This window comes from Callorhinus ursinus, unplaced genomic scaffold (genome assembly GCF_003265705.2).
Source record: "Callorhinus ursinus isolate GAN/ISIS: 27379988/994484 unplaced genomic scaffold, GSC_fseal_2.0 scaffold14, whole genome shotgun sequence".
Lineage (NCBI taxonomy): Eukaryota > Metazoa > Chordata > Mammalia > Carnivora > Otariidae > Callorhinus > Callorhinus ursinus.
This window is the reverse complement of record NW_027397076.1, coordinates 11,096,211-11,123,492: the sequence shown is the minus strand read 5'-3', so window position 1 is coordinate 11,123,492 and position 27,282 is coordinate 11,096,211. Positions and strand designations below refer to the sequence as shown.

The 27,282-nt window shown below is 37.1% G+C and overlaps 1 protein-coding gene across 6 annotated transcripts in view; it reads left to right on the top strand.

Annotated features, from left to right (window-relative positions):
- Positions 1-5,833: 5,833 nt before the first annotated feature.
- Positions 5,834-27,282, top strand: part of TMPO (thymopoietin) — a 28,942-nt gene continuing 7,493 nt past the window's right edge. The window contains exons 1-4 of one of the 6 annotated variants that reach the window (XM_025882361.2): positions 5,834-6,559; positions 13,755-13,881; positions 17,124-17,282; positions 18,388-21,127. In XM_025882361.2, coding sequence (XP_025738146.2) covers positions 6,281-6,559; positions 13,755-13,881; positions 17,124-17,282; positions 18,388-19,904 — 2,082 coding nt within the window. In that variant the 5' untranslated portion in view covers positions 5,834-6,280 and the 3' untranslated portion in view covers positions 19,905-21,127. Of the gene's footprint in view, positions 6,560-11,659; positions 12,095-13,754; positions 13,882-17,123; positions 17,283-18,387; positions 21,128-22,785; positions 22,884-27,282 lie in introns of those variants that run through there. The other 5 variants (XM_025882362.2, XM_025882363.2, XM_025882364.2 and 2 more) reach the window with 5 other exon arrangements.

The window sequence follows — 27,282 nt, the reverse complement described above, 5'->3', positions numbered from 1 at the left end:
AGACTATGACAAGGTCAGCTCTGGCTTTACAAAGAATGTAAAAAATAAATAAATAAAATGGCCTTGAGCTGTTGTTTCCAGACCAGTACCCTATGAACAAGTTAGAAATGCAAATATTCAGGTCCCACCCCATACCTACAGACTCAGAATTCTTTCTGGGGATGGGGCCTAACAATCAGAGTTTTAACCAGGCCTTCCAAGTGATTCTGATGGCCAGCAAAAGTTTGAGAACGACTGGAGGTCCCACTTAACCTGACAGGGTTGTTAAGAGAATCAAACAAGGCACAGCATAGGGAATATTGTCAATGATACTATAAGAGCATTGTATGGTGACAGATGGTAGCTACACTTGTGGTGACATAGCATAACATATAAGAGAAGTTGAGTCACTATGTTGTACACCTGAAACTCATGTAACATTGTGTGTCAACTATACTCAAAAAAAATTTTTTTAAAAGAATCAAATGAGATATACATAAAAATGTTGTAAAGCAGTATATATATAGTATATATACATGTCATTATTTATACTGCTGCAGCTCTAAAACTGTTACTTCGCAGGTTCCAGCTTCTTTCCAAGTTTGGACATCTGTACTTTCCTAGAATAGCCCATTTGCTGGCTTGCTATAACTTTGAAACAATTTGAAATCCAATACTTCATTTTAACTTTAACTTCTACAACCATTATGTAGGAATGATGTCAGGAAAGAGGCTCTGAAATACAGATCCATATTTGAATTCCCACCCAATAGATCTGTGATTTTGCTCTTTTCCTCTGAAAACTTTCCAGGCATTATTCTTCCAAGTGGATTTATCCACTACTATCGAATGCTCTGAGCATTTATTTCACCTGTTTAATAAACTAGGTTTCTCTTTTGAGATTATTTTTAATCAGTTACCTAAGACTGATGAGCTGATAAAATGGAGCCTTTGGAAATATAAAACTGAAAGACTGAATTCTGATAAGCCAAGTGATTTCCCAATTTTTCACACTAATTCCAAAAGAAAGGTAGTTATATTTATAAAAGCATGTGGTCATTGTAGAAATCTTGATAAATACAGAAAAAATAAGAAAATAAAAATTACTTGTTCCCCACCACCTAAACAAAATTACTACAAACATTTCTAGTCTTTTTTCTTTGTATATATTTTAAATAAACACATATCCATACACACTGTTCTTTACAGAACTGAGATCTTACTCTAATATGGTTCTCTATTCTTTTTGACTTATTTTTACTTAATGCTTTATTGTGAAAATCCTTTCATATTCTTAAGAAAAATGTCAAGGACATGACTTTTATGACCACCATGTAGTATTTGGTCATCTGCTTTGTTTGAGGTGACACCTTTAAATTCACAACCAAGCTCTATGCAAAACGGAATAAGGAAAAACAAGTCAGCTGTATGTTAATAACATTAAAAACTTCAAAAAGGAAAATGAAGGCAGTTATCCAAGTGATATGGAAAAAAAAGTTTCAGAACAGTTTTCTGACAAAGTCATTCCATTGATTTATTTTTTTAAGCTGTGGCTTCACATAGGGGTATCTTTTCACTGTTTCCCAAGGTTTGTGGTATCAATGCTGAAACATTTAAAATTTTTTTTAAACCTAAAACCTAATACCTGTTTCAACATAAAAGGTAATTTTTAAAATTTTTATTTGTATGAATATAACAAAATAAAATGCCAAGTCTTTTTTTTTCAATTAAGAAATTTCACAGGGCAGTAGAGCATGTAACTCTTGATTTTAGGGTCATGAGTTCGAGCACTATGCTGGGCATGGAGCCTACTTAAAACTAAAAAATAAAAGAAAAAAGATTTAAGAAATTTCACAGATGATAAAAATCCTTGAGCAGGAGAGAAGGATGAAATCCAGAGTACAAGGGGTAGAGTTCTTTCTGATAGGAGTGTTCTCTGTTTTCCATTGAAACAAAAAAGATGCAAGAGCAAATGAGCACAGAAATGACCTTCTTAAGTTGAGGCATTCCCTGCAGATGGTTTCCAGTTTCTCAAGTATGATGCAAGTTCACCAGCTGAAAATGGGGACAGGTAGGGGGGAAAGGATGTGAAAGATTTGAGTAGAGAAGCCAAGGTGTGAATGGTTAATCCAGTGAACGAATAGTTTTGCCAGCCAGTATGAAGTGCTCCCATGAGGTCTGAGGTCATGAATTAAAACCAGTCAGCCCTGTCATATGATTTTTCTATAGCAATCTTTGCTACTTGGATACCAGCAATGGAATGGAAAAGTTTGTTTCAGTAGGGTTCAGTCCAAACAAGACTAAGTTTCTACCTGGAGGTTCCTCCAAGTAAGAAAGATAGACAAATTGGGGTAAGAGAATTGAAAATGTCTGCAAAAGAGCAATTACAAGGATTAATTGAGGAATCTAAGTTGGATGAGTTGGAAGTGTTTATGTCAGAATCATATTAATAGTTTTTTTTAAGTGTTGGGCTTAATGGATTGGAGGTGTTAATAGTTCAGTGAGAGTATAATAAATGAGCTGAGGAAAAAGGCTAGTGATTGACAATTGGGACGCTTGAAATTGAGATTTAGAAGGCAAAACAGTTATTGATGACAAGGTTCAAAGTCTCACCACTTGGAGTGGATGGATGATATGGAATAACGGAACAAGTTGTTGGAGATGAAGAGGTAAAAAATCTAAAAGGCCAAGTGCTGAGGGTGCCTGGCTCTCTCAGTTGGAAGAACATGTGACTTTTGATCTCAGGGTTCATGAGTTTGAGCCCCATGTTGGGTGTAGAGATTACTTAAATAAATAAACTTTATTTCTTTTTTAAGATTTTATTTATTTGACAGAGAGAGACACAGCGAGAGAGGGAACACAAGCAGGCGGAGTGGGAGAGGGAGAAGCAGGCTTCCCGCAGAGCAGGGAGCCCCATGTGGGGCTGAATCCCAGGACCCTCAGATCATGACCTGAGGCAAAGGCAGACGCTTAACAACTGAGCCACCCAGGCGCCCCAAATAAATAAACTTTAAAAAAATAAAAATAAAATGCTGGTGTTGCATGGGCTATCTATAAGAATGTTAAATTCACACAAAATATAGACAGGAATGGTGGGGAAACCTAGAGCAAGGAAAAACAGCCTATAATATCTGAGGGAGAGTGGCCAGAAAGTTGATAAATGATAAAGATGATAAAGGGTGATTTAGCTAGATGATATGAACTTCAAATGTTTCTGAAGGAGGAAAGAGGAGAATAGTTTTGAAGTATTAATCAGGAACAAAGAAGCCACCCAAATTCTGTAGCCCAACCTCTAGGACTTAAGGTACACAGAGTATGAGGGTAAAAAATAACTCCTACTTAGGAGCTCTACAGCAGAGTTAAAAGCAAAAATTACCTTCATCACTAAAAATTAATAGTGCTGGGGATATAGCTGGATGCATCTAGGACAATTCCAAGTCTGAATTGGGTAAGTCATGACATTATGGATGAGGTAGAAAGGCAATCTCACTGTCTGATAGCTTATGACATCAACCATGTCTCCTGAGAAATGTAGAATCTGCAAGTAACCTCCAGTTGATAGTGTCTAAGAAAAGGAGAGACAATTAATGAAAGGGAATGAAAATGTTTTTGCTCAAGGAATATTCACTTCAAGGATCTAGAATGCAGTTCTTTGTGAATTATATTATCTTTACTGTTGGCCTGTAGGGCATAGTACTTGTCTATTTATTTTAAAGATTTTATTTATTTGAGAGAGGGAGAGTAGGGATGGGGAGAAGCAGACGGAGAGAGACAAGCAGACTCCATGCTGAGCTCAGAGTCCCACGTGGGGCTCAATCTCACGACCCTGAGACCATGACCTGAGCTGAAATCAGAAGTTGGACGCTTAACCAACCGAGCCACACAGGTGCCCCATACTGTGTCTATTTAAAACAACTTGCAAAAACAAGCAAATACCTTGCAAACTCAACAGGTGATTTTTTTTAGCGTGTGGTTAAAAAGTAGGATGAAGTACTGTCTTTAAAAATTAAACGGCCTGGAAAATGGAAAAATATCTGGTGCAAGGGCCCTTTCAAAAAAGTCATTGCACTATCCTTGGGTGATTCTGTGACTTCATCATTGTATTCTACTCACATCAAATTTAGGTAGAATATTATCCTCAGGTACCAGTGATGTCTCCTTCTTTAAGGATCCATTTCAGGGACCAGGCTGCTCAGGTAACCTCAGACCATAGGGCAGCTGTCAGAGCCCGGAGACCCTTCTATGTACCCAACCTGGTCAGATCATATATAGTCCTGGTAACTATGACCCCTTTCAGATACAGCATCAAAACCTACCTCTTAAAAACTGTTAGTACAGTCAGGCGGGAGCCAAATTTCTTCAACTTGTTAATTCAAATAGAGTAGCATAGACCCATCAACTGTGGTCTTGCCAAGATTATGCAGACTGGGACTATCCCACATGTATTAATTACGTTTGTGGTGCAAAATCATGGTCCTTTGCCTCTCAGCTCAGTTACCCCATGAAGATAAAAGCAATTGCCTATGCGCCCAGGGAAGCTGTGGGGAGAAAAATGAGGTAACTTTCAAAAGGCATCCTAAAAATGTACAAAACAATTTGCTACTTAAAGTACAATTTTTAATTTGCACTACTAGCTTATTACTATTGCTTAAATATATGTAATACTGAGAGTTTTAGAAAATAATTTAAATATAAAATTGCCCCTAGAAAAAGAATCCATCATTAAATAGTGTCTCCTCAGTTTGAACAAAATAAAATGACTTAACTCATAGGGAACATTTTTAGTGAAGGCATTTTTAAAAAATTTCCTCAAACCTAAACAACCATGCAGAAATCAGATAAACATTTTTTAAAAAATTTAAGCAGCTTATAAAAGTTTGGAGGTCAGAATTTTGGGGAAATTATTAAAGTTCCCTAAATGCAAGGTCAGTTTCTTTTGTTTCTTGGAGGAAAGCATCTTGGAACATATATATATATATATATATATATATATATATATATATATATTCGTTAAGAAACACAAATATTCGTCATCAGTGTTGTTTTCAGGAAGACATTTTAATCTTATTACATTTCTGAGACTTTTTAATTTGGATCAGTAATATAGGTTTGATTAGGGTTCCCAGCCTGATTATAGGTCACCAGTCTATTCTATGATTGATATCTAGGTATGCACCATCTCAGTTACCTTAAGTTGCCCATTAAAGCATTCCTAAACGTTTTGCTCCATCCTGTTGTATAAACATTAGATGTGATTAAGTTACGGTAAGATACTTATGTAAGACTAACCCAGGGATGCTCTCAAAAATATGCAGTTGTGCCCCAATGTTCAAAATGAAATAATTCAGAAACGTCCCAACCTGTAGGGTAAGAAACGAATGGAATATCTGACGATACAATTTTGTCACAAATTCAGGGGCATTTTAAAGTGCCCAAGAGTCGAAGTCTGGCTTTTCCTGAATTTCAGGAACAAAAGAAGCGTTCGCAAGCAGAGAGGGATTTAACTGCTTGCTCTCCCCCTTTCCACTCCCCAGGTAAACCAAATCAAGGAAGATGAGCGCCGACAGGCACGCCTTGCTCCTTTTCTTTCCCTTCATGGGCAGCGTTTGGGGAAGGAAAGACTGTGGTCATTCTTCGGTAAATCAGTATCCTACGATTGAGAAAGGCCCAGCCCAGGGTCCTCGCAGCAGGCGTGAAATTCGACCCGTTCGAAGGCGATCGACCCCAGAGAGGAAAGCTTCTTCTCAAGCAGGACGGGGGGCGGGGGGGGTTGGAAACCGCACACACAAGTAGTACGATTTGTCCCTTATCAGCGTCTTAGGGGAAGGGTGGAGAAAAGGGAAACAGAAACAAACCAGTCGCCCAGGATCCCGCCCGAGCGGCTTTTAAACTGCGTTTCTACAACCTCTCGCACGGTGCAGCGGCTAATGGAACCCGCGCGAGGGCTCCTACCAATCACTGCCCAGCTTCCTCCCACCGCGGACCAATGGCGGCGCGCGTTCTTGGGGCATGGGCGAAACAGGCTGCTCTCTCCTTGCTTGTGTAGTGTGTAGGTTGGGGTTGGTGGAGGCTCCTATCTTGCCCGCACTTGGTCCGCACTTGTGCTTGGGGGGCTTTTGTGTCCGGTTTTTGCTTTGCTTTGTGTGTGCGAGTTTTTGCTTTGCTCCGCGGCGCTCCTCCTGGGCGGGAGCCGTGAGGCTCGAAGGCGGCAGCGCGGTCCCCCCCCACCCCGGGCAAAGAGCGAGCGCGCCGGCGTGAGCTGCGGGTGTGAGGTCTGCGGGGAAGGGGATTCGCCGCGGAGATGCCGGAGTTCCTGGAAGACCCCTCGGTCCTGACGAAAGAGAAGTTGAAGAGTGAGTTGGTCGCCAACAATGTGACGCTCCCGATCGGGGAGCAGCGCAAAGACGTATACGTGCAGCTCTACCTGCAGCACCTCACGGCGCGCAACCGGCCGCCGCTCGCCGCCGGCGCCAACAGCAAGGGGCCCCCGGACTTCTCCAGCGACGAGGAGCGCGAGCCCACCCCGGTCCTCGGCTCCGGGGCCGCCGTCTCAGGCCGCAGCCGGGCCGCAGTCGGCAGGGTAAGGACGTCCGGCCGGGGCCACAAAGGCGGGCGGTTGGCGGTTGTCGCCCCTACCCCTCCCGCCCCGCGCGCGGTCGCAGCCCTCCCTCCTTGGCGCCCCCTCGGGCCTCCTCGGCGGCGGGGCTGTCCCCGCGCCGGACCGGGAGGCTGGCCTGTGGGTCTGCGGACGCGGGATTCTGCTCCTTCGCCGCGGGCTGGCAGGCTCTGGAGAGGGAGGCCGCTGGAGGGGAGAATCGCGAAGTTGGGGCCGCAGACTAGCGGTTGTGTGTCTTGAAGGTGTGAGGTTGGCGTTTGCTGTTCTGTGGCTCGCGGATAGCTCGGTGTTCCTTGACCGTCGGGAGTGGGTATTTCGACGGGGACTTCCGTGCCCGATTCGAAAGCCTTTTGAGAGGAGGGTCAGCCTGAAACTGCAGTAGGTTACGTTCGAGCGTTTTCCCGCTTTATTAACTGAAATGACTAGTAATCGAGTCTCAGAGCGCTCCCTGGAGGGCAATTTGTGACATACTAATTTCTAACCAAAATTTGAAATAAAGAAATTCCCGCCTTTTTATGGTTTTGCATATGGAGGGCTTTTTGAACCGTTTGTTTTTCTTGTTTAAGTTTTCCAGCAACAAGCCATCTTTTGGCGGGGCAATGTTCTAATTTAAAGTGAGCCCTTAAAATAACATCTTTAAGCGGTTATCCTATACGCTGAAAATTGGAAATTCTAGTTACAGAGGGTTTGGGTTTTGGGTGTTTTTTTCCCCCCCTTTTTGGTAAATTTTGCGTAAGAAAAGGAGAGATTTCGGAACTCATTTCTTGACATTCTGACGTATCAATGATTGCAATTTGGAATATCTAATCCTAGTTAAATCTCAGATTGGTTCTACCAGATGCGTATTCTGTTTGAGAATAGTTTAGTTTTTGTTCTGTGGGTTTTTATATGCTGTTTTGTTGGCGTGAACTGCCTACCTCTCAGATTTCAAATCATGACAGACTGTAGTTAAAACTAGTGATTGGATGTAATATACGTTGCTTTGTAAGACTTTGTGGAGTTTATAGAGTTGTTGAGTTTTGGTAACTCAGAAGTACTGCGTCTTTCAAAGTTGTGTTGTTAGTTTTTAAAAAATCTGTGTTTTTCTGGACTACCAGGTGGAAATGAAAGAAAGATGTAATAATGTAGATTTAACTGAAAATCTTAGCCTGAGCTTTAGAGAAATTCAAAATCTTAATGTCTTAAGTCCGTGCCTGGCAAATAGGAGTGTCAAATATTTGTGTTAAATACCACTGCACTTTATTGTTTCTGATGTCTTTGTGGATTTGAAGAAAGCCAATTTACTTCTCCATAATAAAGAGAAATTTAAGAGGTTTCTTAAAAAAGAGAAAGTAAAGCATATCCGTTATCTGCTTTTTCCCAACCCCTCTGGAAAAAATATTCAAACGATTTTAGTAAAGATTTTTGGTGGGAATGAAATCTTCTCCATTTAAATCAGCACACTTGAAAAAAGAGAGTCTTCTGTAGAAACCTATATTGTCTTCTGTGTAAATGTATTATTCTTGAGCCATGGAACTACTTGGTTGTGTTTATAATAGGATTGGTCATTCTTACCTACTTTTATGATTCGTTTTCAACAGAAACCTCCACCTTGGTTTTGATGTTTTTCCTTCAGAAAATTTTTTTAAAAGAGTATGTCCCAACTAATATAACATTGTATGTTAACTATACTTCAATTTAAAAAAAAAGTATGTCACAATCTACTCTGTGTTCTTGGAGGTGTAAAAATTGAAGTTCAGTTATCCAGCATTTTTGAATTTCTACCAAGTGCTGGAAACTCCTGGAGATTGATTTCTGCAGACCCTGCCCACTACCATGATTATATAATTTGTTGGATTTTTTTTGTACGTTAATTGATCGTGTTTGTTACACATTTCATCTCAAATTTCCCATGTTATCAAAGTTGGTCAGCACCATGCAAATAAGTTCGGGTGAAAGGAATTAATATTTTAAGAGAATCTGCAATGTCCAGTGGCATGTTAAGCCCTTTATATCTCATTTAATATTTTAATCCATATTAAGAAAAACTATTTGATAGCCATAGATTCAAGTCTTACCTGCCTTGAATTTTTAAAACTCAAATGCCAGGCTCAATGGTGTCAACAATTTGAAAAAATTAATAGTGGCAGTTGGGCGGTAGCATCATTTTCTGTTTTAAAGCACATTAAGTAAAAGTGACTTATAATTGAATTTAGGAATATGATAGACTTTGTCAGGCATAGGAAAAATAATCTTGAATTTACAGGAAAAGAGCCTTAGGGCATTTATAATAATCGATAAAATTATTCTCCATGGCACATTACTCTTATGTGTACAATATTTTATGTTGTGGCTATTGTTAGCACCATATGTAAAATAATGTCACATTTCTTAAAGAATATAATCTAGCAGAAAGTCAAATGATGTTTGAGAGTTGTAGATAAGGCAGATTTTTTTAAGTGGTACATTTTTAGCATTTTAAAACAAACATAACTGTGGATTGGCCAAGGACAGAGCACATACCTTCTATTTAAACATGGGTTTATGAGGAGTATATTTAATTAAAGCAGAAAATTTCCATTTAGCCATGGCCACGGTCTCTTAGATTCATTTGGTGTGATGTGACAAACGTATTTGCATGTTCAAAATTTGGTTTTGGTTTTCAGTTCTCTTGTTTCTAAGCTCTTATTTAATGCATCTTGATGACACCAGTGCTTTTGGTGTTGAAATTAGCTAGATTGTTGACACAAAAATAAAGTCACAAAGTTGGCGATCTGCTTTACATCATTCCAAGGTACAAAGAGCAGGTATAGCTATTTGGAATCCAATGGAGCATAGCATTCTTGAATGGTCTCATCTAGTGGATCATGAATTTTTAACAGGAAATATTTAAAGACATGGAACAGAACAGTAAAAAGTATGTTAGCGATGGTGAGTTAAATCATAAATTGACTGCCATACTCTACAGTAAGGTGTTAAGTGTAGAGACTTTGAATCAGAGCATTCTACAGTAGAGATTAAAATTCCGAGTCTGCCGCTTATTCGGATGACTTTGAACAATAAACATTGTCTATCAGATGCCCAGTTTTCATCTGGAAAATAAGAATAATCTAGTAACTACTAGTAGCTACTTAATTGAGGATTATTAAAGGTTGCATTTGTTAAGGTGTCTAGTGCTCAGCAGTTGATACCTATTACAACATGGGATTTCTGAATTTTTTTGTGTTTATTTAGTTCCAGAGCAATACAATGTTACCATAATATTTTTTTCAGAATTGGATGAGGTAAGTTTTGAAAGTGATACAGGCATAAAGTCTGTTCAAATGTTACTGTATTGCTGGAGTTAGCTCTGCAACTTTGGTCTTCAGTTTCCTCTCCTAAAATGGGGTTGTTAGTATCTGTCTCATAGGATTTTTAGGATTCTATTAATACATGTAGGAAGTTATCCAGAACACAACTTGATATATACTAAGTGCTCAGTAGAATCTATTTTATATTAATTATTGTTGTACTGCATCTTGCTACTAGTCGTGGAAATTTAAAAATAAGAGTAGCTGGGGGCGCTTGGCTGGCTCAGTCAGTAGAGCATGCAACTCAAATCTCAGGGTTGTGAGTTTAAGCCCTACGTTGGTCGTGGACCCTACTTAAAGTTTTGAGAAGTAGTAAATAATAGTAGCTCATAGGTGATATTATCAAAGAACTGTTGGATTTTAAAGTTGAAAAAGACACTAGAGATCATCTGGTAGTTGGGAAGAAACTGGAGAGCAAACAGTGCCTGGCACATAGTAGGTACCTGGTATTTTTTGACCAAATGAAACTAAGATCCTTTGATTTACTCAAAGGAATGAAACTCTGGATGCAGAAATCTGTGCAAGTAATGGTTCCTTTTTCCTGATTGAAACTGCTGGCTTGATAATTATTGGTAAGACACTACCTGTCTCCCAGTTTGTATTCCTATTAAATTTAATATTTCATAAAAATAGCATTAAATTTCTGGAATTTTTCTCCCTGCAAATTAAAGATAAAAATCAGGTAACTTGTTATGAATTTCTGCTCTTTTTTTTCATTTTTCATTAAATTTTTTATTGTTATGTTAATCACCATACATTATATCACTAGCTTTTGATGTAGTGTTCCATGATTCATTATTTGCGTATAACACCCAGTGCTCCACGCAGAACGTGCCCTCTTTAATACCCATCACCAGGCTAACCCATCCCCCACCCCCCTCCCCTCTAGAACCCTCAGTTTGTTATTCAGAGTCCATCGTCTCTCATGGTTTGTCTCCCCCTCCGATTTCCCCCCCTCATTCTTCCCCTCCTGCTATCTTCTTTTTTTTTTTCTTAACATATAGTGCATTATTTGTTTCAGAGGTACAGGTCTGTGATTCAACAGTCTTGCATAATTCACAGCACTCACCATAGCACATACCCTCCCCAATGTCCATCACCCAGCCAACCCATCCCTCCACCCCACCGCCACTCCAGCAACCCTCAGTTTGTTTCCTGAGATTAAGAATTCCTCATATCAGTGAGGTCATATGATACTTGTCTTTCTCTGATTGACTTATTTCACTGAGGATAACACCCTCCAGTTCCATCCACGTCGGTTGCAAATGGCAAGATCTCATTCCTTTTGATGGCTGAATTCCTGCTTTTTTTGACTTAAGCTAGTTTATTGGCCTCTTAAGATTTCTTTGTACAGCTGTAATCTTAAGTTTTTTTTATAAGATTTTATTTATTTGACAGAGAGGGAACACAAGCAGGGGGAGTGGGAGAGAGAGAAGCAGGCTTCCCACTGAGCAGGGAGCCCGATGTGGGGCTCGATCCCAGGACCCTGGGATGGAGCCCGATGTGGGGCTCGATCCCAGGACCCTGGGATGGAGCCCGATGTGGGGCTCGATCCCAGGACCCTGGGATCATGACCTGAGCCGAAGGCAGACGCTTAACGACTGAGCCACCCAGGCACCCTCTTTCATTAAGTTTTAAGAAAATATAAGACTGTTGGGTTCTGCTTTGAGTTGATAAACCTTTTTTTTTTTTGATAAGCCTTTATTTCTTTTTTTTAAATATTATTTATTTATTTGAGAGAGAGAGAGCAGGGATGGGCAGAAGGAGAGCATCTGAAGCAGACAATCTGAGTGCGGAGCCGGGGATGGGCTCCATCCCACAACCCTTGAGATCATAACCTGAGCCAAAATCAAGAGTCAGACAGATGCTTAACTCACTGAGCCACCCAGGCACCCCAAGCCTTTTGTTATTTCTTAATAAGAAATGGGTTTTTAAAAATTAATGACTTATTTCTTCTTCCCTAGATGGCACTTTCATTCACTCAACAAAACATCTGTCAGATACCTACTCTTGTGTCAGGCAGTCTTTTTTTTATTTTAGATGCTTGGGATACAATATGAATATGACAGTGCCTCTTCTTTCTGCTACTATCTTAAATGCTGCATCCAAAACACCTGAGATACACGTTAAAATACAGATTCTCAGGCCCAAGATTAGGACTCAGACTGGGGTAAGACTTTTTAAAATAGGGGTTAACTTTTCCAAAAGTTTTGAAGTTCTGATAACCAGACTTAGGGACTATTGCTCAAGGAATTCACCATCTGGAGAAGAAAAAGTATGTTTACAAATAGGTGGAATGTGATGAGTGCCAAAGAAGGAGATTTCTTGAAAACCTCAGGCTGTTGTAAGAAACTAAAATTCTTGGATGTTTTCTTGATAATAAAATTTGAAAATTCTTAGGGTGGGAGGGATTATCTACCAGTAATCTGTACTTGATTGATTTTCTTTTATTTAAAGTATTTATGTTATACAGGGGAGTTTTTCTTTCCAACCTTTTGGAAAATTCAAGTAAGTCATTAACACAGGATTTGGTCTATTTGATTAAAAAAGAAGTTTTTTCTCTGAAGAATTCAAGGCTATGCTATATAGAACTCTTAGACCCTTGGTAACTATTTTGACATTAATGTGTAAGTTGCTTAAAGATTTGAGCCTGATCCTTTTTCAGTGCAATATGTGTATTAAAGTCTTCTGAAAGTACCCTCACTAACTTCCATGGCCATTTTTTAGTTGTATTAAAGATTTCTCTTGAATTGATGTCATTGTTCTTATTAGCAGTTATCTTTAAAAAACAATTTCTCATAATCCTGCGTTATATAAAATATTTCAAATTTTTATTTGGCTAAAAAACAGAAATTCTAACACATGGCCAAATCATGTCTGATATTTCTTTTCCCCCCCCTCAGAATCATTGAAAGTAAGCAGTCCATACAATTATGGTTTTCACCATTTTGCATAAAATATTTCTAGGATTCAGTATCGACTCATTTGCCTTAAATAGCAGTTTGGGCCTAAATTGACTTTGATATTTGTGGCCATTATTTAAACAGCCATTTTTTTGTTCAGTTCTCTGATGCTTTCTGGGTTACTGAGGCATTTTGTAAGGCTATCTGCCACATCCCTAGAAGGTACCCATACTTCTGCTTTCTTCTCTTGCTTAGCCTTGGAAGTTATATAGTTTAGTTTTTCCAGTAAATACTGCCCATTGCTTAAGTTATTTTTTTAAAAATTCCTTTGAAATTTCTCTCAAAGCTTGTTCCATGTTCTTTAACCTTTCCTAAGAAAACGGCCACGTAGGACTAAGTGTGGTGACAAAGCTGTGTCAAGAGGTGATAGCCATAAAGTTTGACTTCTTTCATGGGTCAAAAACTGGCCACTAAAGTCACTGTATTCATTTGGGCTTCTTAAATTCTGATGTGCTTGTTTAAGGAAATCATTTTTAAATATAACATATCTTTATGGTATAGTCTTAAACTTACATAGAATAATTTAAACTTTTAAGGATTTTTAAAAGAGGTCATTAGTAAATCGTATTTCTGAATGTCTGGGTGAAAATGTTTAATCCCACTCTGTTTACTCTTGAATTTTTTATGCCATCACCTCTTTTTTAGATAGGCTAGCCAAAACTGACCATTTTAATGGTAATACCTTTAAAATATGAGTTATTTGTTACAATACCTTCAAATAATGAGTTGCTTTTAATTTAATTAAATTGCTAAGGCCTAATAAAGCTATAAATCGACAGAGGGTGAGTTTACGTGTTTATTGTATACAGTCCTATATAGTAGGTCAACATTTTTTAACTGGAAATTATAACTGGATTTTGTTAACAGAAAGCCACAAAGAAAACTGATAAACCCAGACTAGAAGATAAAGATGATCTAGATGTAACAGAGCTCACTAATGAAGATCTTCTGGATCAGCTTGTGAAATACGGAGTGAATCCTGGTCCTATTGTGGGTAAGTTGGTAAAATTTCCTTTTCTGTGAGTGCCCCACATTGTTTTCTTGTCTAGCAGAGTTTGGGTTCTAAGGAACAGTGTATCATTAATTATTTATATGACCCGGACACAGTTTCCTTAACTATATATGAGGAAAATGAGAGAAATGAATTTAGATAATCTCCAAGATTATCTCTGTTGTTGAAATTGTTTCATATGGTGCTCATGTCACAACTACCTGGTGAGACATAGGGATCTTACATGACAATTGAGGAAAATCTGAGGTGATATAGTTGGCCAAATTCATCCAAGTCAGTAAATTGGTGACAGACTTACTAATATAACTCAAGTTAATCAGTTCATAGCATAGTACCCATTTTCAGTTACCATTAAAAGTACCGTTTTTAAACTCTTGTTTTGATTGGAAATCAAGAATGATCCCTTAACAAACTAAAAGAAGAAAACTTGGTACTAAATACACTGGATTTCCATCATTTGGTTACTGTCGGTGATTTTTGCCTTAATTTTGGAGGGTCTTGAGAGTAACCTCAAGATGAGAAACGTCTGTTTTGGTCTTCTAAGTTATGTAAAATTTTGAACACTGGACAAATCATAAGAGACTCAACCATAGGAAACAAACTGAGGGTTGCTGGAAGAGAGGGGGTGGGAGATGGAGTAACTGGGTGAGGGGCATTGAGGAGGGCACGTAATATAATGAGCACTGGGTGTTTATACACAACTGATGAATCACTGTTAACTCTACCTCTGAAACTAATAATACACTATATGTTAATTGAATTTAAATAAAATAAAATTTTTAAAAATTTGAACACTGAAGATTTCAGATTTTTTTTTCCTATAGGTGAAGTTGTAAACAAAAATTTAGAATGTTGTCTTTCATTTTATTTAGCACACTACTTCCAAATAGCTGGTAATAAACCTATGAATATAATTACCAACACATTTTTTTAAATTTTTTATTGTTATGTTAATCACCATACATTACATCATTAGTTTTTGATGTAGTGTTCCATGATTCATTGTTTGTGCATAACACCCAGTGCTCCACGCAGAATGTGCCCTCTTTAATACCCATCACCAGGCTAACCCATCCCCGCACCCCCCTCCCCCCTAGAACCCTCAGTTTGTTTTTCAGAGTCCATCGTCTCTCATGGTTCGTCTCCCCCTCCGATTTACTCCCCTTCATTCTTCCCCTCCTGCTATCTTCTTTTTTTTTCTTAATGTATAGTGCATTATTTGTTTCAGAGGTACAGATCTGTGATTCAACAGTCTTGCACAATTCACAGCGCTCACCATAGCACATACCCTCCCCAATGTCTATCACCCAGCCACCCCATCCCTCCCACCCCCCACCACTCCAGCAACCCTCAGTTTGTTTCCTGAGATTAAGAATTCCTCATATCAGTGAGGTTGTATGATACATATCTTTCTCTGATTGACTTATTTCACTCAGCATAACACCCTCCAGTTCTATCCATGTCGTTGCAAATGGCAAGATCTCATTCCTTTTGATGGCTGCATAATATTCCATTGTGTATATATACCACATCTTCTTTATCCATTCATCTGTTGGACATCTTGGCTCTTTCCACAGTTTGGCTATTGTGGACACCAACACACATTTGATACCCTTTCTAATTTTTCATTTAAAATTCCAAAAGGAAGATGCTGCAAAAATGTATATTATATATTAATATATATTAAGTTACATGTTGGCATACCAGCAGTTCATTTTTTCCCAGCTTTTTTGAGGTATAATTGACAAGTTATATATATTTAGTGTGTATGACTTGATGTTTTTGTATTATATATTGTGAATTGATCACTGTGATCAAGCCAATTAATATATCCATCACCTCACAGTTTTATTTTGTGTATGAATGTGTGATGAGAGAGCACTTAAGGTCTACTTTTGCAAATTTCAAGTATATTAACTATAGGCCATTATATATGTTAGATTTCCAGAACTTACTCATCTTGCAGAAATTTTGTACCCTTTGACCAACATCTTCCATTTCCCCCTCCCTAGCTGTTCATCTTACAACTACTTATATAACATTTTGAGATGTGTTGTTTCTAAAAAATGTATATTTATTATCATTTTATTCAGCTTAGAAACCAGGGAGATATACAGCTAGTCTAAAATAGAAAATAAAAGCTATTTTTGGTGTTGGTTTTTTTTTTAAGATTTTACTTGTTTGACACAGAGAGAGAGACAGCAAGAGAGGGAACACAAGCAGGGGGAGTGAGAGAGGGAGAAGCAGGCCTCCCGCCAAGCAGGGAGCCCAATACGGGGCTCAGTCCCAGGACCCTGGGATCATGACCTGAGCCGAAGGCAGATGCCTAACCAACTGATCGACCCAGCCACCCTGAAAATAAAAGCTGTTTTTGGCTTTAAATTGTCATTCATGCTGAAATGTGTTAAAAATGTGTTTATAATCCATTTTACTTTGTTATCTAATTGGTATGTAATTTCTGCTTGTGGCACACATTTTCCATAAAAGGTCATTTTAATCACAAAGTAGTTTTATCTAAATGTGATTTAATACCTTAAATTTATACAGATTATTTTTTTAAGATTGTATTTATTTGAGAGAGAGAGCACGAGCAGGTAGTACAGGGAGAGGGAGAAGCAGGCTCTCCACTGAGCAGGGAGCCTGATGTGGGGCTCAATCCCAGGCCCCCAGGATCATGACCCAAGCCAGAGGCAGACACCCAACCCACTGAGCTCCCCAGGTGCCCCCAAAATTTATACAATGTTATATGAAAATCAACTAAAAAAATGATTTATATGACTTTTCCCATACCTGAGTGGCTCTTTTTAGGCATATTAAACTCTAAGAGTTGTGAGGTTTTAATCATAGTATTCAGAGGAATATAGTCTGTTTATAAAAATGACTTTTTCTACAAGGGAAATACTATTACATAGTACTGGGAAGAAATACAGTCCAAGACTTTTCAGTCAAAAATACTTGGTCATACATGGCTCTTTAGTAGCTGATCTGTAGTAAAATTTATATCAATCTACTATGTATGCCAGGTTACTAAAAGAAATGTTATAATCATGTATTTAAATCTCAGAAAAACAACTGTTTTAGAAAAGAATCTTTTATATAGTTTTTAAAGCACTTAAATGTAGAAGAGGAAAGAGTGAATGTAACATTTCAATGTTGCTGAAGACAGTGAGCAGGATCTTAAATAAGACAATACAAATGCTAAAGCAAGTTCTGCCTTAATACAGGAACAACCAGGAAGCTGTATGAGAAAAAACTGTTGAAACTGAGGGAACAGGGAGCAGAGTCAAGATCATCTACTCCCCTGCCAACAATTTCTTCATCAGCAGAAAATACAAGACAGAATGGAAGTAATGACTCTGACAGATACAGTGACAACGAGGAAGGTAAAATTTTAAATGATGTTAGTCAAATATATGTAATTTTTTTCAGACTCATAAGATACAGTAACCATGAAGAAGATAAAATTTTAAATATTACCAAGTTATATGTAATTTTTGTTCATATCATCAGTAATCCTCCAAGTAATTTGATTTAAATACCTTTTGTTGAGAATTCTAAGAAACAGAAATATACAAATGTCTGATTTTTTTTTTTTGGTCACCTAAAATTGCCAGGTACCTTTATCTTTTTTGCTTCAAATTTCATTTTTCTAAAAGAATAAAATATTAAAAATAAACATGAAGTTTCCCCACTTACCCTTTCCAAGTATTATTAACACAGAAGCAACCACCATCATTAATTTGGTGCTAATCTTTCCAGTCCATTTTTAAATACTTTTTTTGTGTGTGTGTGGGCTTGAATTCATGACCCTGAGATCAACACCTGAGCTGAGATCACGAGTCGGACAAACTGACTGAGCCACCCAGGCGCCTCTAAATACTTTTTCATATGCATCTAAAACATAACATTATTTTGAACTTTAAAAAAACTATATAAATATCATGCCAAATCTTATCACTTGCTTTTCTTTATTCTGTTATCCTTTTGAGACCTTATCCTACTGATAGATTACATGTGTCCAGTTTATTATAATTAATATATAGTAGTAGTATTTATAATAAGGCATATATTCTCTGTTTTCTATTTCTATTTAAATTTATAGTTTTGGTAGGTGATGTGATTTCAAGGCAGCTATGAAGCAAATATTTTGACATTTTTAGTAGACTATTTTAAGAAAATTTGACCATAATATTTAAGTATTTTTTGAAACTAGTACATGAATTTAATGACCTTTCTGTAATAAGAACAACTTGATATTTATAAAGTTTTAATTCATATGACTTGTCAGTTTCATGATTATTTAATTTGACCCAAATTGCTTATATCTTCATAAGCACTGCCTGCCAGGGCACAGTGTGTCGAATTGGTTGTTCAGAATATGAAATATAGTCTTTTCCTTCAACAGCACTATGTTAGCAAGGAGGCAAAGAATAAAATCAACTTAAACACAAGTAATGCTTAAACTTCCTGCCTCTTTTGCCTCTACAGGAAAGAAGAAAGAACACAAGAAAGTGAAGTCCACTAGGGATTTTGTTCCTTTTTCTGAACTTCCAACTACTCCCTCTGGTGGATTTTTTCAGGGTGTTTCTTTTCCTGAAATCTCCACCCGTCCTCCTTTGGGCAGGACTGAACTACAGGCAGCTAAGAAAGTTCATACTTCTAAGGGAGACCCACCTAGGGAACCTCTTATTGCCACAACCTTGCCTGGCAGGGAACAGTTGCAGAAGTTAGCCTCTGGAGGGAATTTGTTTACTTCCTCCAAGTCTAGCCATGATAGATGTGTAGAGAAAAGTTCTTCGGCATCTTCTCAGCATGAACTCGCTGCCATGTTGGTCTCTGCTGCAGCTTCTCCTTCACTGATTAAAGAAACCACCACTACTTGCTATAAAGATACAGTAGAAAATATTTATCGTGGAGAGAAAAGTGGAATTCAACCATTGTGTACTGAGAGGTCCCGTGTTTCAGATCAGTCAGTTCTCTCCAGTGAAAGGAAAGCACTAGAAGAGTCTGAGAGATCACAAGTAATTTCTCCACCACTTGCTCAGGCAATCAGAGATTATGTCAATTCTTTGTTGGTCCAGGGTGGGGTAGGTAGTTTGCCTGGGACTTCAAACTCTACACCCCCAATGGATATAGAAAACAGATGGAAGAGAATTGATCGATCTGATTATCAAGACACTGAATCCCTGTCTCCTCCACGAAAATTCCCTAGGCCCAATGAAAAGACAGTAGAGGAAAAGGATTCAGGTTCCTTTGTGACATTTCAAAATACACCTGGATCTGAACTGATGTCATCTTTTGCCAAAACTGTTGTCTCTCACTCACTCACTACCTTAGGCATAGAAATGTCTAACCCATCACAACATGAGAGAATAGATGCCCCAGAACTATCTTTTCCCTTCCATGAATCTATTTTAAAGGTAATTGAAGAGGAGTGGCAGCAAATTGACAGGCAACTGCCTTCGTTGGCATGCAAGTATCCAATTTCCTCCAGAGAGGCAACACAGATGTTATCAGTTCCGAAAGTAGATGATGAAATACTGGAGTTTATTTCTGAAGCCACTCCACCAGTAGGTATTCAGGCAGCTTCCACGGAGTCCTGTGATAAACAGTTAGACTTGGTACTTTGTAGAACATACGAAGCTGCAGCATCAGCATTGCAGATTGCAACTCATACTGCCTTTGTAGTCAAGGCTCTGCAGGCAGACATTAGTCAGGCTGCACAAATTCTTAGCTCAGATCCTAGTCATATGCACCAGGCACTTGGGATTCTGAGCAAAACATATGATGCAGCCTCATTTCTTTGTGAAGCTGCATTTGATGAAGTAAAGATGGCTGCCCATAGCATGGGATCTTCCACTTTAGGTCGCCGCTATCTCTGGCTAAAGGACTGTAAAATTAATCCAGCTTCAAAGAATAAGCTGGTGGTTATGCCCTTTAAAGGTGGAACATTATTTGGAGGAGAAGTACACAAAGTAACTAAAAAGCGTGGAAATAAACGCTAATAACGTTAAGAATAAAGATACCTATTTGATCTTTGATACGGGGAACTTAGCAGCTTCCCTAAGAATTTCAAGTGCTTTTATGCCAAAATTTTCTTTGAAAATCTTTTTTTTAGTCTCCAGGTTGGGCTATTTTCAAAGTCAAGCTTCTACCCATCAAATTACAATATAAAAGTATTTGCTTACATAGAACTACCTTTTTTTATTTTTTCAGTTGCACAGACAGAAAAAGCCTGATACAAACAATTTAAAGATTTCTAGGTCACATTTTTGCCCCATACAGTTCATTCTCTCCTATTAAGATTTTACAATTCTCCAAAACTAAGAAAATGCTAATAAGTAGAATGTAAGTGGAGTCTTCACTGATTTAAGTTTTACTAAATATCTTTTCACTTTCTGGAACTTGTCTACTTTTTTTTTTTCTTTTATTCTTTTGTTTGTTTTTTATTTCTGTATTCCTTCATAATCTAGATCAATGAAATTCAAAGTGCCAGTCTACAGACAGTTATTGATCCACAGATAAGTATGCACCAGAATTTGGATCTAGAGACACTTAAGATCAATGACAGTGTTTATTTTTGTGGCAAAATTTTATTGATAAAACAATGTGCCAGTTTACATTCTGGTACAAGTGTCTCATTTCTTCAAGGACTGGTAGCAACAGTTCCTGGACCACACCTTACAAAATACTTCTCTAAACCATATAATTCTGGAATAGCGCATTCTCATCACTGTAGTTTGTCAGATGAACTAGACACTGGAAAAGTGGGGCTTTTTTTTTTTTTTTTTTTAATACTTTCAAGTTATGTTGTGGTTCATGGATGATTAGGTTTAACCTAAATTCTAAAAAGCAAATTTATTAGGTTTTTAAAAATTCATAAGAAATCATATTATATTTTGTATAAAGCAGTATATTCTGTGTTTTCATTTCTATGATTGTAAGATGAGTCTAACTGTAGAGGCATTTAATAATCAAGTTTCTTTGTATTTTTATGGAAAATAGTAGTATTAAGTATCAGCAAAATACAGTCCCTTTGGTCCTCCTGGCCATTATCATATTCTTAGTATACATGTCCATCTTTGCAGGTTCCTGGGAGTAATTTTATTTGTTATTTGTCTTCTGGAATGTACATGTATACATGTACCTACTAAGTGCTATGTGACTTTTTTTTAAATGTATTACTGTAGAATGCTTCTGCAAATTCAATAAAGTTGTAATTTGAACAGTTTTGTGTGGTCTCCAGAAACCTGTTGTATGTGTGTTTTATTCTTGGAGTTGCAACAAGTTAGGTATTTGTGCATGAACATTCCTTTTCTGTTTCTTCAGTGAAACTTGCTTGAGATTCCAATGGTATAGTTGAAAATACTCTATTTATCGTTGTGTGGTTTTTCTTCTATTAAAGACCAGGTTTTTAGCTGTTCGAATTTAAATTTGAGAGGAATTAATCTATAACCAGATACTTTAATCAATTTCTGCTCAATTACTACTGGGTTCTTTACTTTGTGATTTCTCATTCTTAGATTTTGTGTTAATAAAACATAAGGTTTATAATGCTAAGGGTTGTCCCTTAATATATAAATATGTCAATATCCATCCATTAATAGACATTTGGGGAGGTGGGGGTGGGGTTGATGCCTTAATCCTAAGTAAAATTGAACTATTTGAACTAACATGGTAAAAATCACTGTTTGGGGGGAAATTGCAAGTAGACTCAGGACTGACTAGTACTAGACTAGATAGTTAGCAAAACTTAACTGTCCTGACTACTTTTTAGCACCAGTGCATCAAGTTCATGAAAAACTAAGCTTTTTAAGAATTGACTCCATTTCTATCTCTGGTAGGAAAGTAATCTAACTTAAATTTTTGGTAATAAACAAGTTTTAGTAGTCACAACAGACACTAATTTTGCTATCCTATGATTAATGGCCGCAAAAATGTGGGAGTTAACTAAAACTTTTTACAAGTCTTTAAAAATCTAGCTCTTCAGGGGCACCTGCCTGGCTCAGTTGGTACAGCATGTGATTCTTGGGGTCATGAGTTCAAGCCCCATGTTGGATGTAGAGATTAAAAACTAGCTCTTCAAATGGTGATAAAAATCAAGGCTAGGAGAGTGGAATATTGAAGACTATAAAGAGATATATTTGAGTTGTTTGGCATCATGGTGATATGCTAATTAATATATATGCACTAGCTTCTCTTTAAAGAAATGTTATTTTTATTATGGAGAGGAGGAACTCGAGAAATGACCTGTGAGTGTTATTTTCTGTAAACAGGATTCTTCCTCACCTCCTCAGTTGTACCCAGGTTTTTTTTATAATCACATTAAAACAAGTGAGGACTTTTAAATTGTACTAAAGTAGTAACATTACTGCACTTACTTGTTATTAGAGGCTTGATACCATACAGGTGTTTTCAGTCTTAAAATGCCTTATAGCTTTCTTTCTTCCATATTTCAAATTTTAATGACTAACCTTTGTTTATATAGTAGTAATGCACTGTATGCACAAAAGAATATTAACAACTATGTGTTTCAATATCCTTTCCCCACATTCAAGTAGTTTTTTGTGAAAAGCCTCCATGGGCAGTTTGAATTCACTTTATGTTTTAGGTAGTTCCAGAAAAAGGAAAGAATAAATAGGAAGAAGCAGTGATCAGACAAAGGAGTTGGAGAGATAAAAATGGAATAAAATAAGAATGGGAAAGTAAAGTTTTTAAAGACAGAAATTGCAGTTGAACAGTCATGGTCTGTTGAGGTAATAACCAATAGGCAAACTTGTTTTACATAAGAATGTGCCTAAAACCAAGGTTCCAGAGTAATGTTAGGATGACATTATAGTTTATTATGTATTCCAGAGAGTAATGTTTCTCCGATGTTATTTCCAGACTCTAAAATAGAGCTCAAGCTTGAGAAGAGAGAACCACTAAAGGGCAGAGCAAAGACTCCAGTAACACTCAAGCAAAGAAGAGTTGAACACAATCAGGTATCTTTAGTTTTATGATCACTGTGTTCAGGTATAAGTAATCTGACAACACTAATTTGCTTGTGTCCTAGCCTTTGGTTAAATTCCAGTGTACTCAATGAAGTGTTCATTCCACTGTTCATTAAATGGCATTAGAAATCTAAACTTCATGTTTTTTGTCAGTAGTATAGCCTGTGCTTACTGCAAAAGCAAGTGTTTAATGAATGTCTCATTTGTGTTTGATTCTGTGCAGAGCATGGTTCAGTCAGTCATACTGCCTTTTAAGGGAAATATTTTTAAAGATGGAAATAAATGCCTACCTAAGCATAATTTTTTTTAAAGGACGGGAAGGATTTTATACTTATTAACTTTGTCTAGATTTCTAACTTTGCTTTTACTTTTGCTTGTCTTCTGTGACTTTTCCCTCAACTCCGAAGCTAGTCTGTTCCTAAGACCACACTTCACTTATCTGAGGTGAAAATTTTATCTTTTTCATTGTGGGTGAGGCAATATACAATTTTTCAAAAGGAAAATGTAGGAAACTAAGGGAGAACTAATAAGCACAGGTATAAATGAACTAATTTACAGAGAACAAATTATTGACTAATCTAGCATTGATTTGGCTGACCTTTACAAGATAGTTATCCCTGGAGTCGTTTTCCTTACCCTTATTTTGTCTAGCTGGAAAGATTTGTCTAGTTGGTTATTTTATCTTTTCCATCTTCTCTTTGTCATTTTAAAGTCACACATCCTCAGAGAAGTTCTTGATTTCTTAAGCCATGTCTGTCTTGGTTTGATGTACTTGATAAGTTGAATTTCAGAATTACTTGTTAGAAATGAATTTGGTGATTATGGAGAATGTATAGAGCACTCAGTGAAAGATTTTGTTTAATATAGAACCAAATACTGGAATAAAGATATTATTGCCCTTTTATCTCGTATTACTAGGGAAGAGCTACAGGGTCATGCTGAAGAATAAGGAAATAATAGAGCAAGAGAAACTAGGAAAATCTGGTGAAAGACAATGAAATAGACAAGTATAGAGAATTTTAGTCTACAGTGTGAAGGCAGGATGGTATAGTGCCATCAGGAATGCTGGACTGGTCAGATAATGGGTTAAAAGCCGGGATGAAGGATGGTATTAAAGATGGTTTAATTGAGTTGGGGAATCCAAACTGAGGGACAGGGTAAATAGTAGATTTAGGAGATGACAATGGCTTATACAAAATTTAAAACATCAAGAAAATGGGAGGGAAGATTTTAATGACCCTTTAGTCACAGAGCCTCACAAGTTTTAAACATTTTACTAGTTTTGTTTCATCTTCACCTGTACCCTCCAGCTTTTTAAATTCCTTTTGGTTTTGTTATTTTGCTTTTTGCTGGAATATTTTAAAGCGAATCTCTGACATCATTTCACACATTAAAGTGTCAGTATTTCAGTATATATCTCTAAAAGATAGGAGCTATTTCATATATACATACATAATAACAGTGCTACTATCACACCTAATAAAATTAATAATTCTTTCATGTCTAATCTGTTTAAATTTCTCCAGTTTCAGAAATACCTCTTTTATGATTAAATTACTCAAATCAGGATCCAAGCAAGCTACACATGCCATTTGGTATTTTGTTTTGTTGTGTTTTTATCTCATAAGCCTATAACTATCTCCACTGTAAGTTTCCCCTCCATTAATTTGGTGAAGAAACCAAGTCAGTTCTCTCCAGAATTTCCCAAACTCTGGATTTGGCAGATTGCTTCTACAAGTGTCATTTAATCTCTTATTCTGTAACTCTGTACTTTCTGTAGACTGGAGTTAGACCTGTAGTAGAACTGGGTAGTAGACCTTTCTGTGATGATGGAAATGTTTTTTATACCTTCTGTCCATTGTGGTAGCCATTAGCCACATGTAGCTATTGAATACTTGGAATGTGGTTTGTGTGGTAGAGAAACTAAAATTTTAATGTTAAATTTAAATAGCCACATGTGGCTAACAGTTACCATATTGAACAGCATAGATTTAGAGGATTGGTTAGATTCAGGTTCAGTTTCTTTGACACGAATACTTCATAAATGGTGTTCTGGTTTTCATATTGCATCATTTCAGGAGGCAAATGATGCTAATTCCACATCACCCTTTTCATTTAATGGTTACAACTGCCATTTATGATTATTGCCTAGATCCACTATTTTGTTTGAGGTTGTAAGGTAGTGATTTTTCTCATTCTCTTACTCCATTACATCTATAACTGGAATTCTTTTTAAGTAACTTTTCCCTCATGATCTGCATAGTTATCTTCAAATAAAATAAAATTCACACAGGAGAGCCAGCATAATTTGCCAACTTTCAAATTAAAGCCTAGTCATTTTGAAAGGTGATCAATAAAATTTTTTTTAACTAGTAATGGTTTTTATACATTTCATTTATGATCAGTTACACTCATCATTCTTTTTCCATGTTCAAATCGTGCCATCTTTAGCCATTGGGTTCCTGTGTCATTCTGTGTCAGTTCCTGTGTCGTTTTATTGACCCTGTTTGTCTTTGATAGTTTCTTGTTTTCTGCCACAGTAAGATGTCCCAGGCTCATGTATATTGCCTGCCTTTTACCAAATCAGCCATTTTTCCAAAGAACCCTAATCCTTTCCATTGAAAATATTTGGGGTGCTAGGTTGTTTATTTCTGCTGGGTTGTCATTGCTTCTAGGCTTTTTACTAGGTAGAGCTAGGAGTACTTATTTTTTAGAAAGAGAAAATAGGGGCGCCTGGGTGGCTCAGTCGTTAAGCGTCTGCCTTCAGCTCAGGTCATGATCCCAGGGTCCTGGGATCGAGCCCCACATCGGGCTCCCCGCTCCGCGGGAAGCCTGCTTCTCCCTCTCCCACTCCCCCTGCTTGTGTTCCTGCTCTCGCTATCTCTCTGTGTCAAATAAATAAAATCTTTAAAAAAAAAAAAAAAGAGAAAATAAATCATGAGTTCATCAAAATTATGAATGCAAGCTATCTAACTTCTGGGTGTTCTCTTATGCTGAGTATCTTGGTTCTTAAAATGTGATTTATGTAGTTATCACTATATAGATGTTTCTAAATACAGTACTCCTGATCATAACACTGCTAAATGGCAGTTTTGGGTTTTTTTGCAGTTTTTCTTGTCTTTTGAGCATAAAATCAAAATACTGTGCTAAAATTACTTGAATGAATTTTTTTTCTTTCCTATTTTTTAATTATTGAGAATATATAGTTTTCTTTAGGCAAAATAAGATGGAATCTGAAATCTGGCTTTTATCTTTGTTCCTTCCATTTATAGGTAACTGTTTCTATTAAGTTTGGGTTAATATTTTCTTTTTGAAAACAATAAGTAAATACATAGATTTATACACTTATTTTTACTTCCCTCCTTACATAAAAGGCAGTAAACTTGCACATTTCTACCTTTCTGGTAATCTAAACACGGAGGTCACTCCAAATCAGAACACAGTATAGCCATCTTCCTCATTGCTCTGTACCACTGCATGTCATTGCATTTTATGGATGTACTGTATTTTATTCAGCCACTTTCCTTTGGTGGATATTTGGATTATTTTCAGTTATACTGTTTAGGTAATGCAAAGATGAACTGATGAACAGCCTTTTACATGTATCATTTCATATTTTAGCCGATTTATCTTGGGGAAATCTAGAATTGAAATTACTGGGTAATTTTGCTAGATGTTATCAAATCCCCTGCATAAGAGCTGAAGCATTTTGCATTCCCACCAGCAATGTATGAGAGTACCTTTCTCTAATGGAGGGATGGGACACTGTTTTGAAAAAGTTAATATGAGTTAACCAGATTACTAAATTGGTAGTTCTTCAGAGTAAAGTGGCTTTTAATTATACTATTTCTTTTTATAACTTAGATTTATGTAAACTTTGTTTAGAGCTTGTATTTTTACTGAGAGATCTATAGCCTCCTTTAATACCCCAGCTTCTGCAATCTCTTGTGCCTCAACTGCCTGCTGTCTTTTTTGCCTGATAGCTTATTGAAAGGCAACGTGAGAGGGTTTCTGTTTCTTTCTCCTGTTGGCTTCCTGATAAATTAAGAGGAGCTGCTGCAGAACATCTTGTTGAAAGTAGATGACACTGCAATTAGTATTTGGACAAAGAGTATATAGCAATCACATTAACTACTAATTTTACATAGCCGTGAATTTCTTTTCAGTCATTAATTTTCACTTGTTTATAGTGGACTCTGGTAGAAAAACGTCAGAATATCTTTTCTGGTGTGTGAAGAGTTGTCAGTTTTCTGTGAAGGTGATGAATTCTGAATTAGATAATAATAGTGAAAGAACTAATAAAACTAGTTGACAGCCCTCAACCAAAGAATTTAATAAACCTGGACAAAAGGAAGTATAAATGATTTATAGTGAAAAGTTTCTTTCCCGC